Raw genomic sequence first — 19,594 nt, forward strand, 5'->3', positions numbered from 1 at the left:
AGATGCCTGGGTGGCTCAATCAGTTAAGTGTCTGCCTTCGGCCCAGGTCATGATCCTTGGGTCTTGGAATTGAGTCCCACATTGGGCTACTTGCTCGACAGGGAGCCTGCTTCTCCCTCTGCCTGCCACTGCCCCCTCCTTGGGCTGTCTCTCTGATAAATTAATAAAACCTTCCCAAAAAATAGGGTATCAAGATGTATTTAGGAAAACAAAGGATCTGTGTGAATATTACTATAAAATCCTACAGCATAGGCAATGGTGTTTAGTCTACATTCTAAGTCTCTTACTATGAGCTAAAGTCAGATTATTCTCTTCCAAGCCAGCAGATAGGAGTTGTATTTTGAACCTCCAGCTGACTCTTTCTCAGCCATGATCAGTGAAAATGTAGTTGATGAAACCTCCCAGCCTAGTCTCTGGGTGACCATGTGGAACTTATGGGGAAAAAAGGGCTCTCTATCCCTCTTTACTGCCACCAAAATTTGGGGGTTGATTTCCTACTTATCCTAATAATAGAGCAACTGGTATTGAGAATCAGGTGCCATATGACAAAAACTTGGAAAGTGTGGCTTTTGCTTTGTAGTTAGGTTGTAGCCAGCAAGGAAACTGATCCTGGAGGCAGGAAAGGTAGAGAAGCACTATTAATGTCATGACAATGGGTTTAGTAAAACTGCCACCTTTGGTAAAGGCAGGACAGATGTCAAATGAACTTGTGCTCTCAGAGAAAGAGGTTGGAAAACAGAATATGAGTAGGATGTGCTGTTATTATTAGTTGTATTCTTTCCCCACAGAATGCTCTTGCCAGTCTTTCAGAAGTTAGCTGGCCAGAGGCATGTGGTTTTATTTGTGGACTCCCAATTCTATTCCATTAATCTATATATCTGTTCTTATGCCAGTACCACATGGTCTTGATTACCGTTGCTTTGTAGGATTATCTGCTTTTCGACCAAAAAAATTACGAGATAAAATTGAGAAAGTCTTTGAGGAACAAAAGTCTATTAAAGCTCAGCCTTGAAGCAAAGATGAGACTAAAGATGTGGTCTTCATGCTATTAATAAAACTTTATAATGGATTAAGGTTCTTCAGGGCAAGGATCATTTTGAATGGCACCTAGTGAAACTTCCAATTTGATAAAATGGCTCCGGGCAAAGCTCTGCCTAAAGGTATAGTCTCCCCATAGAAGCCTCACAATCTCAAAGTAAGCCATTATTAAAGTGGGTGAGATGTTCAGTATAAAGAAATATAGTCTTGGAAGGAACTGTGGCTAGAGTAATGGCACATGGAACTGACCAGAATCAGATGTGAAATCTACTAATTTTGGGGGGAGTTGTGCCCACTAATAAACTTTGAATGATAGACTGAAACTGTGACTGTTTAAATCTCAAAACAGCTGTAGGTCCTCCCAGTCTTCTAAGATGAAGAAGCAGGCTGTAACAGGATAGAACGTTTAACACCTTACGGGGCTTACAAACAAAAAAGGAATGTGTTACTTAAGCAGCAGTATATTTAGCTCATACTTGAAATATTGGGACATTATTTACTTAAAAGTACTGCATATGATCCAGCAGTTCCCTTTTAGGTATTTACCCAAGGGAAGTGAAGACACATGTCCAAGTGAAAACCTGTATGCGAATGTTTATAGCACTTTTATGCATAATTGCCAAAAACTGGCAATAGCTCAGCTATCAAGTGGTGAACAGATAGGATAAGCAGATTATGGTATATCCATGCAATGGAACTACTTGGCAGTAAAAAGCAGTGACCTACTGATGCAGTGACAACATGGAAGCTAAGTGAAAGAACACAGATTAAAACATATGTGTACTGTGTGATTCCATTATTTTCAAGGGTTGTTTTGTTTTTTGAGCTTTTATTTAAGATCCAGTTAGCATACAGTGTAATATTAATTTCAGGTGTAGAATTCAGTGATTCATCACATATACAACATTCAGTGCTCACCACAAGTGCCCTCCTTAATACTCATCACCCATTTAGTCCATCCCCCTGCCTTCCTCCTCTCCAATAACCATTAGTATGTTCTCTAGCGTTAGAAGTCTATTCTCTGGTTGGGTTGCCTCTCTTTTCCCCCCTGTATTCCATTTATTTGACATTCTGGAAAAGGTAAAACTATAGGAACGGAATCTGATTAGTGGCTGTGTGTGATGGAGGGGAGGAAATTACAAAGGGTCACAACGGAACTTTTGGAGATGATGGAAATATTCTCTGTCTTGGTTGCTGTGGTGGCTGCATGACCATAAAATTTGTTAAAATTTACAGAATTGTTTGGGACGCCTGGATGGCTCAGTGGGTTAAGTGCCTGCCTTCGGCTCAGGTCATGATCCCAGGTCCTGGGATCAAGTTCCACATTGGACTCCTTGCTCAACTGGGAAGCCTGCTTCTCCCCCTGCCTGCCACTCCCCTTGCTTGTGTTCCCTCTGTCTTTGTCTCTCTCACTCTCTCTGACAAATAAATAAAACCTTAAAAAAAATCTGTAGAACTGTAGAGGTGCCTGGGTAGTTCAGTCGGTTGCATGTCCTCTTGGTTTCTGCTCAGTCATGATCTCTTGGCTTATGGGATTGAGCCCCTCATCTGGCTCCTTGCTCAGTGGGGAGTCTGCTTGAAAGTTTCTGTTCCCCTGCCCCTCCCCCTACCTACGTCCTCTTTTGCTCTCTAAAAATGAATAAATCGTTAAAAACATTTATAGAACTATAAATCTAAAAAGAGTGTATTTAAAATTTTTTATATCATTATACACATGAAACTACATATCCTTATTACATGTAATGCTTTCTGATATTTTATGACAAATGATGTTTAGCAATTATTAAGATTCCAAAATTTGGATTACAAAGATTAGGCACACATTTTATCAAGTAAAGTGAAAGACTGAAATGATGGTAACAACAGTTAATCCCTAGATTCTATTGAAGCAAGTGAGAGACTGATTTCACAAGTATAAAAATAAATCTGTTGGTTTCCTTTCACTAAATTTTCCTTAAGTGCAGAGTGGTGATGACACCTCTGTTTACCTTGATCAGGTGGCTTTTTAAAGAAATGCTACTATTTGAACAGCTGGCTTTTACCACGTGAAACATGCCCCTTGACTATTAGTTGGAAGTTGCTGAAGATGGAGGTAATTCTGTAAAGAGGCAATCCATTTTAGCTTAGAACAATCATTTGTGTAAATGATGGTGGTCAGGCAGTATATATTATAATAAATCTTCAACATTCAAGGTTACTCTGCCAAACAATATGGTCAGGAAACCAGAATCTCGTTTCCTAATAGCATAACATACATATCCTTCAGTCTGCTGGAAGCAAGATTTACCACACAAATCATTTGCTATGTTACACACAAACCTTTCCTGGAGAAGTGTAACAAAAATAGGTAGAATACAGTGTTTTAGTTCATTATTCATGGAACTACACTGACAAAATAATGTCACTCTCCTAACCCTGAGGGAGACTGATAACCGTTAAATGTCTTTTGGCTGATACATATGTGTATCGGGGATGGGAGGTGGAAGATGCAGAAAAGTAAGGAAGTGGCAAATATTAATTTGATATGAAGGCCATTAAAGAGGACACTTAAAATTTGTAGAAAAGTTGGTAACTTTATTTTTCTATTTTATTTTTAAAAATTTATTTATTTGACAGAGAGAGAGATCACAAGTAGGCAGAGAGGCCGGCAGAGAGGGGGTAGCAGGGTCCCTGCTGAGCAGAGATTTGGTAACATTTTAATGTCGTATGTGAGAATGATTAAGTCTGTAATTTTAAGGTATTTTGAAAGCCGCCTTTTTTTCTTTCCAGAGCTATTTCTAGTTCTTTAAAATGTTGTATATGATACTCTCTAAGTATCTGTTTGTGTTTAATATTGAAATAACTTATGTATTACTAGTTGAGTAGGTGGCATATGATGGGAAGTAATTTTGTTTTTGTGTCCTTATTATGGTTATGAATTCTCAGGGGATATGATGGAGTTTTTTTGTTTGTTTGGTTTTGTTTTGGTTTTGGTTTTTTGGTTTTTAACAGCAACAATAGATAGTAACATGGTAGATTTTCAAAAATGCTAATACAGGTAATAGGGATAGTCAAGACAATTGATCAGGTGTAGGCAAACTCTTCCAATAAAGAGCCAGATAATAAATATTTTTGTATTTGTGGGCTTTACAGTCTTTGTCATAACTACTCAACTTTGCTGTTACAGTGAGAAAATGAATGTGAAATGAATGGTTGTGGGTGGATTCAGCCCACGGGCCATAAAGTGCAAGACCCCATAAACACTCTTTGTTTTAAATAAAAACATATTTTGAAAACTGCACAAAAAGGAGTGTATTTTAGAGGCCAAACTTCCAGTAATGAGTTAGTCATGGCAATGTAATGTACAGTCCAGTGAATGTAGTCAGTAATACTATAACAGCTTTATGTGGTAAGAGATGGTAACTAGACTTGTTGTGGGGACCATTTTGTAATATATAAAAATACTGAATCACTATGACTTACACCTGAAACTAATAGGCTATTGTATGTCAATTACACTTCAATAAAAAAGGAATGTGAAATGTTAAAAAAATGAGTTATATTTTAGATACATTTATTCATGCATTTAACAAATACCCAGTGACCGTTTAAGAGCTCATATGCTAGGTACCATGCCAAGTACTAGGCATAGAGCAAACAAGGCAGACATGATTCCTACCCTCATGGAGTTCACAGTGTAATGGGGAAAACAGACAGTGACCACGTACTTAAATACATTTCAAAGGATAACATTGGATGAGCTCACACTAAAAGCCTTGTAGTGAATCATTTTGTAAAATCAATAATCCCTGTGGGTTACCAATAATCATTCCTTATGATTTTTATTTGTTAAAATCTGTGCTCTATTTCCCTACAAAAATACTCATAGTATATCTTCTCAAAAGTGAATTATTTAACCAAAAACTTTTGTTTGTGACACTTATCAAAATTAGTTGACATGTGCTTAACTAGAATCATAGAAATGTCTACTTGCCAATTATCTGTTTTCCCTTTTAGATATAATTATTGTTGAATTTTATTGTGTCTCTGTTTAGTAACATCTATTATTAATGTATAATGTTTATTTTTGGTCTGTAGAGATCTGTTGTCTGAAGAGATAGTTCATCTGCATTCAGAAACTAAGGTATGAAATCAAACTTTTGAGGCACCTGGGTAGCTCAGTTGGTTAAGCCTCTGCCTTCAGCTCAGGTCATGATCCAGCATCCTGGGATCAAGCCCTGTGCTGGGCTCTCTGCTCAGTGGGGAGCCTGCTTCTCCCTCTTTCTCTACCTCCTGCTCCACCTGCTTGTGGGCTCTCAAATAAATAAATAAAATGTTTTTAAAAAATTAAACTTTCTATAAATATAATTACATTCTGTAGAGTTTAGGTTATTTTTTAGACTTTTCTTAGAATAAAACGGAGGAGTATGACTATAGAAATAGAGTATAAGCCTTGATACTTAGATGCCTTCATGTTGCTCATAAAATAAATTTGAATGCTTTTTTTTGCCTCATACTTTCACTGAACAGTTTGGATATATATTGGAAAAAATTCTAATTAAAATGAATCTGTAACCTAAGCATTTTTAGTTTTCTCTCTGAAGCCCAAATTTACCACATACACCACCCAAAAAAGAAAAGTATTTCTATACAAAGGTGGTAATTTGAGAGGTTTATTTATTCATTTAGATATTTACAGTGCATAGATAGAACACTCTTGCAGGTGCTAGGCAAATTGGGATCTACAAGTTCCCCACCTGCTGGGATCTAGGCCAATGGAATGGTATATGTGCGGGTCAATCTGGGAAATGATCAGTGAGGAGAACTAAATTCTGTGAGCCAGAACATCCAGTGTAATGTTCACTAGCTAGCTGAATATCCTTGAATTTTGGAGGCTCATTTTCCTTATCATTGAATCTGTTAGTGCTAGTGATATCTAGGTCTTTTCCAGCTATACATTTCTGGGATTCTTTAAAATATAATTTGATTAATAACGTGAAAATAGCAATTCTTCTGTGTAGTAAACTCACAGTTCTGTATATTACAAAATTGCTTTTCATGACAAATGATTAGAATCTAATTAATCAGTAATTTAATTCTTTTGATGTAGCCAAAGACCAAAAATGTTGATGCAGTAAACAAGGTTCCAAACAAACTGCGCTCTGCAAATAAAGGAAGAAAAACAAATTCAAGGTATAGTACAGTTTTAAAATTATTTTCCTTTTTTAGTTTGATGATTCACAGTACCATCATTTTAATTATTAAGCTCTATTGGTTTCTCCAGATCTTTTTATACCTTACACTGTGTTTATCTTATCTGCATTGAATAATTTAAAACATGTTCTACTCAGAAATGTCTTATAACAGTTACTAAATGTTTCATGTTTTTCTCTTAAGCAAAATCACCACATTTCAAAATTTTAAGTGTTAAATATTTTCTTACAACTTAGACTAGAACATAGGTGTCCTTCTCTGACAAGTGTACTTTTATGAGCTTTTAATAGAACACTGTACATTATTGCATATATTGACATACAGAATGATCTAGTGTGCTCTAAGTAAGACTATCATATCATTGTAATTTACATTCTGTTGTTTTTGGTGAGAAATAATTCAAGACTGTTCTTAGTATTTTAAGTTGTAAAGGGGACCAAGATGCTCTTTAGAATAGGAGACCTAAAAAAGGAAGGTCACACATGCCATGTATTATACCAACCAGCTTCTTTTTATTAAATGTGTAACTTACCCAAAATGATAATTTACATTATACTCCTAGAAAACTCTTTGTTAATGTTTGTGTCTTTTAATTGGCTAAATAACTTTTTTGTTTTTTGAATAAAAGAAGGAAAAAAGAATGAAGCAATTATTAAGAGAAAATAAATCTAAAATAGAAGAAAAGAGAACTAACAGAACTGCTTATCTTATTTTCAGACTTCAAAATTACTTTTTAAATAAAAGATTGTTTTTCTGAACAAAATTCTGAAGGCCTTGCTTATGTTGTAAAAGTAAGTTAGGCTTTAAGTAAAAAGCTAAAAATAAGGTTTTCAGAACTATAAACTTAATGGATTAGGGCTGGCTCATTCCTTAATGCCTTTACTAGTGACTTTTATTTCATATTTCTTTCCTTGTTAAGAAAATCAAATCTAGGGGCACCTGGGTGGCTCAGTGGGTTAAGCCTCTGCCTTTGGCTCTGGCCATGATCTCAGGGTCCTGGGATCGAGCCCTGCTTCAGGTTGTCTGCTCAGCAGGGAGCCTGCTTCCTCCTCTCTCTCTTTCTCTGCTTGCCTTTCTGCCTACTTGTGATCTCTGTCTGTCAAATAAATAAATAAAATCTTTTTAAAAATCTAATCTAATTTTTTTGTTGGCTTTGATTCTGGTTGGGCTGTGTTTCTTTAGGTGGAAAAAATGAGTTGATTTTGATTGAGCTAATAGCTGTTCACTCTAATTTTTTTCTTAAGAAGTATTATTCAGTGTTTGCAGAATGATGGCTAGAAGCAATGTCAATTTATGTAGTTATTCTTGAGCAGCGTGTAATATAAAAGCGACAGTATGGATTTGACCTGAGAGGCTAAGTTCAGCACTCTTGAGTTTTAACGTTTACTTGTTTGGAGGCAATGTCTAGACAAACTGGCTTCATAAGCCTTCTCTAACTCTGTTAGCTGTGTGATTCATAAAAATTGAAAGTCAAGTAAGTCTTTTATAATATCATCCTTGAAGGTGTCAATTGTAGATTTTATCATAAGTTTAAAATTAATAATTCTGATCTGCTTTGTTATTTGAATAAAAAAGTCCTATCTCCTTTATATATTGACATTGTATATAATATATGAATGTGTACATATATGTGTGTGTTTATTTATAGTATAAAGTTGAAATACTCTGATGTACAGACTGCCAATGATGTTGCTATTCCAGAGGATTTCTCAGACTTTTCTCTTGCAAAAACAATTAGCAAAATTGAAGGGCAACTCGAGGAAGAAGGTTTGCCTGATTGTATAGATGATGATATTTTTTGTGGTGTTAGTAACGACATTGGAATAGGTAAGCTTTCTTTTCTTTTTATCCTTATATCACAGTTACTTAGAAAAAGGTATTTAGGATCAATTTTTTTTTGCATTTAAAAAATGTATTGTGATAACTTGCATTTGTTTAAAAAATCCTCTAGTGGGACATGATGGTAGGAAGACTGAGTGGAATTATAGGTGAAATAAAATTGGTTTTGAGTCGATAATTGTTGAATATGGGTGATGGGAAAGTGGTTTTTTCTTTGATATAATCTCTCTACTTTTACATATGTTTGACATTTTCCATTATAAAAAGTAAAAATGAAAAAGACTATATGGAGGGTGCCTGGATGGCTCAGTTGGTTAAGAACCAACTCTTGATTTCAGCTCAGGGCATGATCTCAGGGCGCTGGGATTGAGCCCTGTGTTAGACTCCACACTCATAGGGGAGTCTGCTTGAGACTCTTTCTCTCTCCCTGGCCCTGCCCACCTTAATAAATCTTTAAAAAAAAACAGAAAAGGCTATATGGTATCAGTTTCATTAATAACATTGCAACTAAGGTTAACATGCCCCATAGCTTATCATTAAAACATTAAAATAATTTGGGGGGGGGCAAAAAGAGAAGGAGAGAGAGAATCTTAAGCAAGCTTCATGCCCAGTGCAGATCCCAACGCAGGGCTCCATCTCACAACTCTGAGATCATGGCCAGAGTCAAGAGATGCTTAACCAACTGAGTCACCCAGGCGCCCCACATTAAAATAATTTTTTAAATCCAGTATTTCTTTGAATTTCTTTCATTTATTGATATTATATTTTACTTACTGCATGTTCAAAGGATAAATGAATGGTTGATGTGGCATCAGTTAAAATAATCACATTAGTTTTCTAGTAAATGTAATTTTCTTTCTTATAAACTCATTCTCTGCATATCACTTTGAAAAATAATACTAAGTTTAGATCATCTAAAAACAGAATTTAGTTACCAGTAATGCCTCTAGAACTGTTGATTTTGTGAGGAGCTACCCATGTGTTTATAAACAGAATGAGACAATTACCTGTATTTGAACATGGTTAGTACTGAACTATATTTGTGACTTCAAGTCACTTAGCCTCTCTATAATAGCAATTTCCTCATTTCAAAATATAGCAGTTTGTATGAGATAGTCATAAGATTATCTTTAAAATTCTGTTGATTCGGGCGCCTGGGTGGCTCAGTGGGTTAGGCCGCTGCCTTCGGCTCAGGTCATGATCTCAGGGTCCTGGGATCGAGTCCCGCATCGGGCTCTCTGCTCAGCAGGGAGCCTGCTTCCTCCTCTCTCTCTCTCTGCCTGCCTCTCTGCCTACTTGTGATCTCTCTCTCTGTGTCAAATAAATAAATAAATAATCTTTAAAAAAAATAAAAATAAAATTCTGTTGATTCTGTGAAAACCATAACAATTTATATGTGTAATGATTATTTTGCTACATGCTAGTCATAAATGAGCAACTTATTTATGAATTTATTACATTTACTGACTTATCTAAGCTTTCTGGGGGTACTTTTCAGAAGAGAAGTTAAGTGAAGCAGGAAGTTGCCTTTATGTCTCTGTCAAGACGCCTTCAAGGACACAGTGGTCACACCTTGACTGTTCTTCAGGACACAGTCACCCATGGCCCTGTTAGAATTATTCCTGCTTTTAGATACATAGAACCAGTACAAACTACCTTAAATTGCTACTTCCTTTTTATTGCTGAAGCATCTCTTGGCCACTTTGCCTCCCTGCCTTCCCTTTCCAGACTATTTGGCCAAGGTATCGCCCCTTCTGGGGGAGTTTTCTCTTACTCCATATGATTGCCTGAATAGCTATATAGGCAAGAGGAAAAGATCAAAAGTAGCTTAGTAGCACATGCTGCTCTCTAGGACTAAAGTCAGAGGGAGATGGGCATGGGAAGTTAATGCTCTGGGCCTGCAGAGGTGAGAGCGTTCAGCTCCTTTGTGACACTGAGGTTAGTTGAGGGAGAGAAAGAGATGGTCAAGTCATGCTCTCCCATTCTTCCTCCTTCCTCCTTTGCAGACCTGCTACTGCAAACTACACATTTTTAAATGTATCATTTCCCTTCTATCCTGTACATGAGAGGCTTGAGGGGAGATTTGAGACTAAAGAGGTCTAGGTAGGTTAGAGCCAGTCACCATTAATTAGCTCCATGGTAACACTGGGACCATTTAGAAAGAAGAGCTTTGGAGTGGGAAGTGTGTATGGAGATGTTTTGTGCTCTGTTGGGATATATCCTAATGACTCTTCAGAGACAATTCAGAGTGTTTGTTCAGGATAAGATCCATGAAGGCAAAGCTTGTCTTTTCCCTACTATGCCTGGGACATTACAGAGACTTAATAGATATTTTTTAGATAAATGATCAAATGAATTATGGAGTGAGTTTTGAGTTCATTTTTCACTTTATTTACTTATATAGTTCTGGAAATATCAAAGATTTATTGCTGATATCACTGAATAAAGATTTTTAGGTAGCAATGAAATACCAAAGGTAGATCTTAGGGACTGTGGGAGAAAGCTTCAGCAGTAAGGTATTTCTTTGCTTCTTAAGCACATAGACTACATTTTAACTTCTGTGAAATCGGGATATGTGTTGTGGTCACTGGTATTTTGTAATCCCAATGGCTGAGATTGAAGTTGAGTTTTGCTAGAGAGGTTTTATATTTGTTTCTGCCAAACACCTAGGGACATTACCAGCCTGAAACCCCTTTAAATTCTGACTGAGGTATTTTGAATCATGTTGGTAAAGTACACATTGAATCTGCAGACTTAATGTGAGTACTGGATTGTGGTTCAGATTCTCAGGAGAGTTTTTGGTTGTTTTTTTCTTTCTTTACTCAGTTTCAGGCTGAGATGTGAACAGTTCCTCTCTGTTGGGTGGATTTGTTTTTCATTTATCTTTATAGTATGGGTGTTTAGTGTCTTTAGTGTTCGCAGAGAGGGATCTCCTGATAAATTCCCCATCTTCCACAGTTTTTCCTCATAAAATAATGGTCTGTCTTGCAATTGATCTTAAATTCAGTGAAAGACAATAAATGTAATTATTTAAATCTGCAGAAGCCCAGAACAGATTTCTAAAGGCCAAACTCCGTGTTATGCAGGAAGAATTGGATAATGTTGTATATGAATGCAATAAAAAGGTAAAAACCTCTCAAAATAAATTCTCTAATATTCAAAGATTTTTAGGAGCAGTTTCAATTATTTTTAAAATGTATTCATTGAGATGTAATTTACAGTTAAATTTTGAATTAATTGTATGTAAATACTGAATTTTATTCTATTTTGAGATGTTGAATTTTTCTCTGAGCTAGAGTTAAATACTTGTTAGCAGTTAGAATTTTCTGTATAAGATTTACAAATGTAAGCTATTAAATAAAAATAAAACATCTGACTTCCGTTTTTGAGGATGAAAATGGAATGCAGTTTGTTTTTCTTTGTGGAGTGTATATAAATATCTCAAATCATATGACGCTCCATTTTGTTTTCTGCTTTATGTTGTGATACCAAACCTTTTGCATTTTTTCATATAATCTATAATTTCCTACATATAGGAAAATGAAATTCAGGATTTAAAGTCTCAAATAAAAAACTTTGAAGAAGATCGTGTGAGACAGCAACGAACAATTAATTTGCAACAGTCTCAAACAGAAAAATATAAAACTCTTTTTGAAGAGCTGAATAAAAAATGTGATGGATTACAGCAACAGCTGTCTTCAGTAGAAAAGGTAATAATTTTGCTTGCTTTCTGGACCTAATGTTAAATATACTATAAAACATTGAAGTTACATGTTTGTGTGGGCACCACTTTTGTTCAGTTATTTTGTTAATATTTACTAAAAAGTCTTTCACCTATAAGAATATTTTTAATAGCTTTATTGAAATACAGTTCACATGCAGTATGAATCACCTTTTTGAAATATACAGTTCGGTGGCTTCTAATATATTCAAGGACTATGTAGCTGTCACCATGATGAGTCTTAGAACATTTTCATCACCCCAAAAAAGACACTCCATACCCTTTAGCCACTGTACCCCCCAGTCTTCTCTCAGTCCCCTCCGGCTCTAGGCAACTTCTAATCTGTTTTCTGTTGGTAGATTTGCCTCTTTTGGACACGTGGACATGCTATGTGTAGAATCATATGATATGAGGTATTTTGTGACTGACATCTTTTAAGAATGTTTTTGAGGTTCACCCATGTCGTAGTACATATCAATACTTCATTCTTTTTTATAAAGTAATATTCCCTTATATGGATATAAAGCATCTGTTTATCAGTTGATGGACATTTCTGTCATTTCCACTTTTTGGCTATTTTGAATAATGCTTCTGTGAACATTAACATACAAGTTTTTGTGTGGACATATGTTTTCATTTGTCTTGGGTATATACCTTAGAGTAGAATCATTGAATCATATAGTAACCCTGTGTTTAACCTTTTGAAAAATTGTTGACTATTTTCCAACTAGCTGTATGATTTGTACATTTCCACCAGTAGTGTGCAAGGATTCCATTTTCTATACATTCTTACTAACACATGTTAGATTATCTTTTTGGTTATAGCCCATGTGAGGTGGTTGAATCATTTTGATTTGCATTTCTCTGATAACTAAAGATATTGAGCATCTTTTCATATGTTTATTGGCCATTTGTATATCTTCTTTGGAGAATGTCTGATCAAATTCTCTGCCCACTGTTTAAATTGGAATTTTTAAATTACTGAGTAGTAAATGTTTTTTAATATATTTTAAATACAAGTCTCTTATCACATATATGATTTCTAAATACCTCTCCTATTATTAGGGTTGTCTCTTCATTTTCTTTACAGTGTCCTTTGAAGCACAAAATTTTTAAATTTTGAAATCTAGTGTATCTAATTTTTCTTCGGTTGTTTGTGCTTTTGGTGTCAAATCTAACTGGATAATATATTTTAAATAAGCTGTCTCATTAAAAAACTTATATTAATGTACCATTGAGATAATAAAAACAAAACATACTGTACAGTATTACTTTGTAAGACTTATGATAAAAATACCATATAAGAGACTTAAGGAGTAAGAAATTTTGCCATCGTTACTGTATTTTTCTTTAGCATGTTCATGAAAAAGTATGTTTCTGACCATTTTGGTCTTGTATAATTAGCATTATCTCTGATAATAAATTTCTTAACATTGGCTTTATTGAGATAAAATTTGTGTATAGTAAATCACCCATTTTAAGTATACAGTTCTGTGAGTCTCAACAAATAGTTATTTAACTGTCACCATAATTGAGATACAGAACAGTTCCACCATCCCTAAGAATTCCCTTGTGAATTTAGTCAAGTCTTCCTCCTACTTCCAGTCCAAAGCAACCTCTGATCTGGTTTTTGTTCTTACATTTTGGTCTTTTCCAGCATGTAATGTGAATAGAATCACATAGAATCAACAGGCTTTTGAGTCTGTTTTTTTCACTTGTATAAGGCAGTTGAGGTAATCCATGTTGTAGTTTATTCCTTTTCATTACTGAATAGTGTAACATTGATGGATATACCACATTTTGAGTACCTATATATCTGGAAATCAAATAATTATAGTATCTAATAGTGTAAGTCAGTACTGTCCAAGTTGGTAGCACACTGTATGTGACTAGTCCAAATTGTAGCATGCTGTAAGTTTCAAGTAAATATCAGACTTTGAAGTCTTAATGAAGAATTAAAAAAGTATTTTTATATTGATTACATACTAAAATATTTTGGATATATTGGGATAAGTGAAGTATAGTATTAAAATTTTACTTGTTTCTTTTTAAAGTATCTGCTAGAAAATTTAAAATTACATATGTGATTCATATTATGTGGTTCATATGTCGGTCTAAAAAATATAGACAAGTGTTCTAAGGAAAAAATTGTTGTATCTGGGAAACCATTGTTTTTATTTTTTATGATACTTTATCATTTGTCAACATGCTACCAAGTTTCTGGTCATCTCATCATTGCCATTTAACATAATCTTGAAACCTTACCTACATCTTTCTCTTCTTGTTCCTGGCCTTTATATCCAACCTATGCATTCTTCAAATGTTTTGCATTTATTTTTTCTTTTCAATTTCCATTGTCCCTTCTTGATTCAGGCTATTATCTTGTTTCTGAATCCTCCTCACTGGTTATTTTATGTCCTCTCTTTTTTCCTTACCCATTGTATCTTGTACTCTAGCGATAGATTAATGTTCCCAAAAGACTACATTGATTATAACTCTACCTTTGTGTGGGCAGAAAAGAAACTAACTTTTTTTTTTTTTAGTACTATGTGTCAGGCAAAACATTTTACAGAAAAGAAACTGAGTCTGAGAGGTGAAACAAAGTGCCCAGGGTCATACAGGTAGTGGCAGAATAAGATTCAAACCATGTTCGTCTGACTCCAAAGTCTCTGTTCTTCCTACAAATCATGTAGACTCTTTCTCCAGGCTCTCAAAATTAAGTGTCTTAAACACACAGGCTGTTTAGAGTTAAATATTTGAAACCTTTGATTCAGTGAGCATTCTAAGCTGTTATGATACATTGACTATCTGAAGATTTTTATGACTTTCATTAGCTCTGAACTTCTCATCTGAATCCTTATCTACCTACCAGGAAGAGAGGTCTAACAACTCTCATGGGTTGTGTGGAACTCAAGAATGAATCTTTTTTTTTTTTTGCTAATTCTGCTCACTATATATCTCTAAAAACAAACCTCAATGTACAATTGATAGAAATGCAAAACAGAGCTTGAGTTTGATGGAACTACTTCTATAAACCTATAAAAGCCAACTATCTGAAAAATTACTATACATATTATACTAACAGGTGGAGTTATTTCTAAAACGTAAAAACAGAAAACATTTTATTTCAGCCTTGAATTTTGTTTTTCAGTTAAAACTTTTCTGAGAAATAAATACAATTAAATATACTTGTTTTAATTGTACAGTTCATTGAGCTTTGACAAAATAGTGTATCCTTATAACCACCACTGCAATCAAGATAGAATTTCTATCACTTCCCCAAAATTTCCTTTATCTCCCTTCCCCTAATTCTGCAACCTCCAACCATGGCGCAACCAGTGATCTGCATTCCTTCATTACAGACTAGTTTTCCCTGTTCTAGAACTTCATTTAGATGGAATCATAAGTATATACTTTTTTATGGCTGGCTTCTTTTGTTCAGCCTAATGATTTTGATATTTGTTAACGTTGCATATTTTGTGGTTCATTCCCTTATATTACTGAGTAGTGTTTGTTTATAGATGTACTTTATTTTTTGGTAGGCATTTGAGCTGTTTTTAACTTTGGACTATTAGAAATAAAGCCACTATGAATTTTCATATACAAATTTTTATATAGATACATGTTTTTGTACAGGGACATCCAACATCACTCCTGATTTCTGGGTATAACGGAAAGTATATGTTTAACTTAATAAGAAACTGCTAAACTCTTCCAAAGTAATTGTACCATTCTTCATTCCCATCAGCAATATATGAGAGTTCCAGTTAGTCTGTGTCTTCATTAGCACTTGGTATTGTCAGTCTTTTCAATTTTTACCATTAAACCATTTTAGCTAGATTAGTATGTCATTATTATTTTAATTTGTATTTCCTTTATAACTATTGGTCTTGAGCATCTTTTCATATGCATATTGGCCATGCATATATCTTCTTTTGTCTGTTCAAACCTTTTGCCCATTTAAAAATGTATTGAGTTGAGGTAGGACTTAATTATATTTCCTTCTATAACTCTTCTGCTAGAATATATATAGTGAATAGTTTCTTCCAATCATACTTGGCTTTTTTTTATTTTCTTGACAGTGTTTTTCAAAAGAGTTTTAAATTTTGATGAACTCCAATATTTTATTTTACTTTATTTCTAGTTTGTGCTTTTTTCATCTTATTCAAGAAATCTTTGCCCACCCCATGAGAGAAAATCTTCATGTATTCTTACAGGAGCTTTATGGTTTTAGCCTTTATGTATGTGTGTGTGTTTGTATACATATATATAGTACATGAATAAATCTGTAATCTATTTTAAGTTAATTTTGTTTATATGGCATGAGAATAAAGATCAAAATTTATTGTATTTTTCATACAATCAGCATTTGTTGACAATACTAGTCTTTCTCAATTTAATTACCATGGCACCTGTGTAGAAAATGAATTGAACATATATGTGAGTCTATTTCTAGACTATTCTGCTACATTGATTTATATGTTCATTGATCTATAGTTTGATACACGTGATCATTCAATAAAACCATGTGGAGTGGAGTTTTCTTTTTGGAAGGATTCTAATGATCAGTTTATTTAGTGGATGAGTCTATTTTGATTTTTTATTACTGTTTGAGTTAGTTTTGGCAATTTGTGTTTCTTAAGAAATTTTTCCATCTCATTTTAGTTATCAAATTTATTGGTATACATTTGTCCTTAATATTCCCTTATTATATTTATAATGCCTGTGTTATCTGTTCTAATGACACCTATCTCACTCTTGATATTAATAATTTCTCTTTTCTATGAGTTAGCATTTAGCTTCATTGACTTTTCTGGGCTCTTTTTGTCAGTTTTCTATTTCATTGATTTCTACCCTTTAGCATTTCCTTAATTCTTATTTGGGATTAATTTAATTTCAGAATTCTTTTTTTTTTTTAAGATTTTATTTATTTATTTGACAGACAGAGATCACAAGTAGGCAGAGAGGCAGGCAGAGAGAGAGAGAAGGAAGCAGGCTCCCCGCCGAGCAGAGTGCCTGATGCAGGACTGGATCCTAGGACCCTGAGATCATGACCTGAGCCAAAGGCAGAGGCTCAATCCACTGAGCCACCCAGGTGCCCCTTGTTTCAGGATTCTTAAGACAGAAGTTTAGACAACTGATTTTCTACTTTTCTTCTTACATAAGCATTTTAAAGCTATAAATTTTCCTCTAAGTGCTGCTTTATCTGTATTCCATAAATTTTGATGTTGTCTTTTTTATTTTTATTAAGTTCAGAGTGTTTTCTAATTTTCTTCATGATTTTTCTTGAACTTTTAGATTATTTAGAAGTACATTTTTAAATTTCTAAATAATTGGGGATTTTTCATGTCTTTCTGTTAATTTCTAATTTAATTCTGTGGTATGAGAACCTACATTTTATGATTTCATTCTTTTAAAATTTGTCTTCACCAGTTTTACAGGCCAGCATTTGGCCTCTTTTGGTGAATACTTCATGTAATTTGAAAAGAATATATAGTATGCTGTGTTGGATGGAGTGTTCTATAAATATTAGGGCAAATATGTTGATAGTGTTGTTCAAGTGTTCTGTCAGTTATTTAGAGAGGTAGGTGCTGGTGCTATAATCTCTGACAAGAATTGTGGATTTGTCTATTTCTCTTTCAGATGTATTTTTAGTCTCTGTTTTGAATGCCTGCACATTTGGGATTATAGTGTTTTTGATTAACACGTCTTTATAATTACAAAATACTTTTTAAAAAATCTCTAATAACATTCCTTGTTCCAGAATCTGCTTGCTTTGTCCGATATCAGTGTAGGAATTCCAGCTTTATTGTGCTTCATGTTTGCTTGGTATATCTTTTTCCAACTTTCTACTCTTCATCTGCCTTTATATTGACAATGGGTTTATTTTAGCCAGTGTATAAATTGGGTGTTGGTTTTTCATCTACTTTGATGGTCTCTCTCTCTTATTGGCATGTTTTTAGACCAATCATATTAATGCAATTTTTGATGTTCTTATTTAAATTTATCATCTTGCTGTTTGTTTCTTGTTTTTTTCTAACTGTTCTTTGTTACTTTTTTCCGATTCTGAATTGAATATTTCTTTAGTATTTCATTTTTTTCTCCACTGTTGGCTATGTCTCTTATATTTTTATGATATATTTAACTCAAAAAACGTAAAACATTTTTACATGCATAAATTATATAAAACACAAAAAGCATACTTACCATATCACAGTCTACCTTCAAATCATGTTATATTCTTTCACATATAAGACCCTCACAACAGTATATTTTGTTTCTGCCTCTTTTCCTTTATGCTTTTACTTTTTTTTTTCTCAATTCATTACTTTAATACATTTATGTTGCTTGAGATATGGGATGCTGAGGAAGGCATGCACATAAATCAAGGGTAAAAACATAAAACCAAATCCAAAGATAGATATTATGGCTGTAAATTCAACCTGACTTCAGGGTTAGTATTCTGTTTTTTAAAATTTGTATTTATTTTATTTTTATTTTATTTTTTATTTTTTTATTAACATTATAATGTATTATTTGCTTCAGGGGTACAGGTCTGTGAATCATCAGTCTTAAAACAGTTCACAGCACTCACCATAGCACATACCCTCCCCAGTGTCCATCTCCCAGCCACCTTATCCCTCCCTAACCCTCCCCTCCAGCAACTCTCAGTTTGTTTCCCGAGATTAAGAGTCTCATGGTTTGTCTACCTCCCTAGTTCCACCTTGTTTCATTTTTCCCTCCCTTCTCCCCACACCTGCCCTGCCTCTCAAATTCCTCATATCAGAGAGATCATATGATAATTGTCTTTCTCTGACTGACTAATTTCACTTAGCATAATACTCTCTAGTTACATCCATGTCATTGCAAATGGCAAGATTTCAGTTTTTTGATGGTATTCCATTGTATATATATATACCACATCATTATCCATTCATTTGTTGATGGACATCTAGGCTCTTTCCATAGTTTGGCTATTGTGGACATTGCTGCTATAGATATTGGGGTGCATGCCCCTTCAGATCACTACATTTGTATCTTTGGGGTAAATGCCCAGTAGTGCAATTGCTGGGTCGTAGGGTAGCTCTATTTTCAATTTCTTAAGGAACCTCCATACTGTTTTTCAGAGTGGCTGCACCAGCTTGCATTCCCACTAACAATGTAGGAAGGTTCTCCTTTCTCTGCATCCTCGACAACACCTGTTATTTCCTGGCTTGTTAATTTTAGCCATTCTTACTGGTGTGAGGTGGTATCTCACAGTGGTTTTGATTTGTTTTTCCCTGATGCCTAGTGATATTGAGTACTTTTTCATGTGTCTGTTGGCCATTTGGTTGTCATCTTTGCAGAAATGTCTGTTCATGTCTTCTGTGCATTTCTTTGTGTGTGTGTCTATGTGTTATTTTTGGCACCATAAAATACATCATTATTTTTAATGATGTATCTTAGTTTTTGATGCAGTGTTCCAAGATGCGTTGTTTATGTACAACACCCAGTGCTCCATGCATACGTGCCCTCCTTAATACCCACCACCAGGATCACTCATCCCCCAAACTCCTCCCCTTTAAAACCCTCAGTTTGTTTCTCATGGTTCATCTCCTGCTCCGATTCCCCCAATTCACTTTTCCTTTCCTTCTTCTAATGTCCTCCATGTTATTTCTTATGTTCCACAAGTATGTGCATTTCTTGGTTGGATTATTTCTTCTTGGGTGTTGAGTTTGATAAGTTCTTTATAGATTTTGGAATTTATCTGATATATCATTTGCAAATATCTTTTCCCATTCTGGCGGTTGTGTTTTGATTTTG

General features: G+C 34.5%; 1 protein-coding gene across 4 annotated transcripts in view; it reads left to right on the forward strand.

Moving 5' to 3' along the window:
• TEX9 (testis expressed 9) overlaps positions 1–19,594 on the forward strand; it is an 80,338-nt gene that overhangs the window by 10,516 nt on the left and 50,228 nt on the right. For all 4 annotated transcript variants that reach the window (XM_059371978.1, XM_059371980.1, XM_059371979.1 and 1 more), the window contains exons 5-9: positions 5,116–5,161; positions 6,128–6,210; positions 7,880–8,058; positions 11,113–11,195; positions 11,607–11,780. In XM_059371978.1, coding sequence (XP_059227961.1) covers positions 5,116–5,161; positions 6,128–6,210; positions 7,880–8,058; positions 11,113–11,195; positions 11,607–11,780 — 565 coding nt within the window. The remainder of the gene's footprint in view (positions 1–5,115; positions 5,162–6,127; positions 6,211–7,879; positions 8,059–11,112; positions 11,196–11,606; positions 11,781–19,594) is intronic.

Source organism: Mustela nigripes, chromosome 13, assembly GCF_022355385.1.
Source record: "Mustela nigripes isolate SB6536 chromosome 13, MUSNIG.SB6536, whole genome shotgun sequence".
NCBI classification, from domain to species: domain Eukaryota; kingdom Metazoa; phylum Chordata; class Mammalia; order Carnivora; family Mustelidae; genus Mustela; species Mustela nigripes.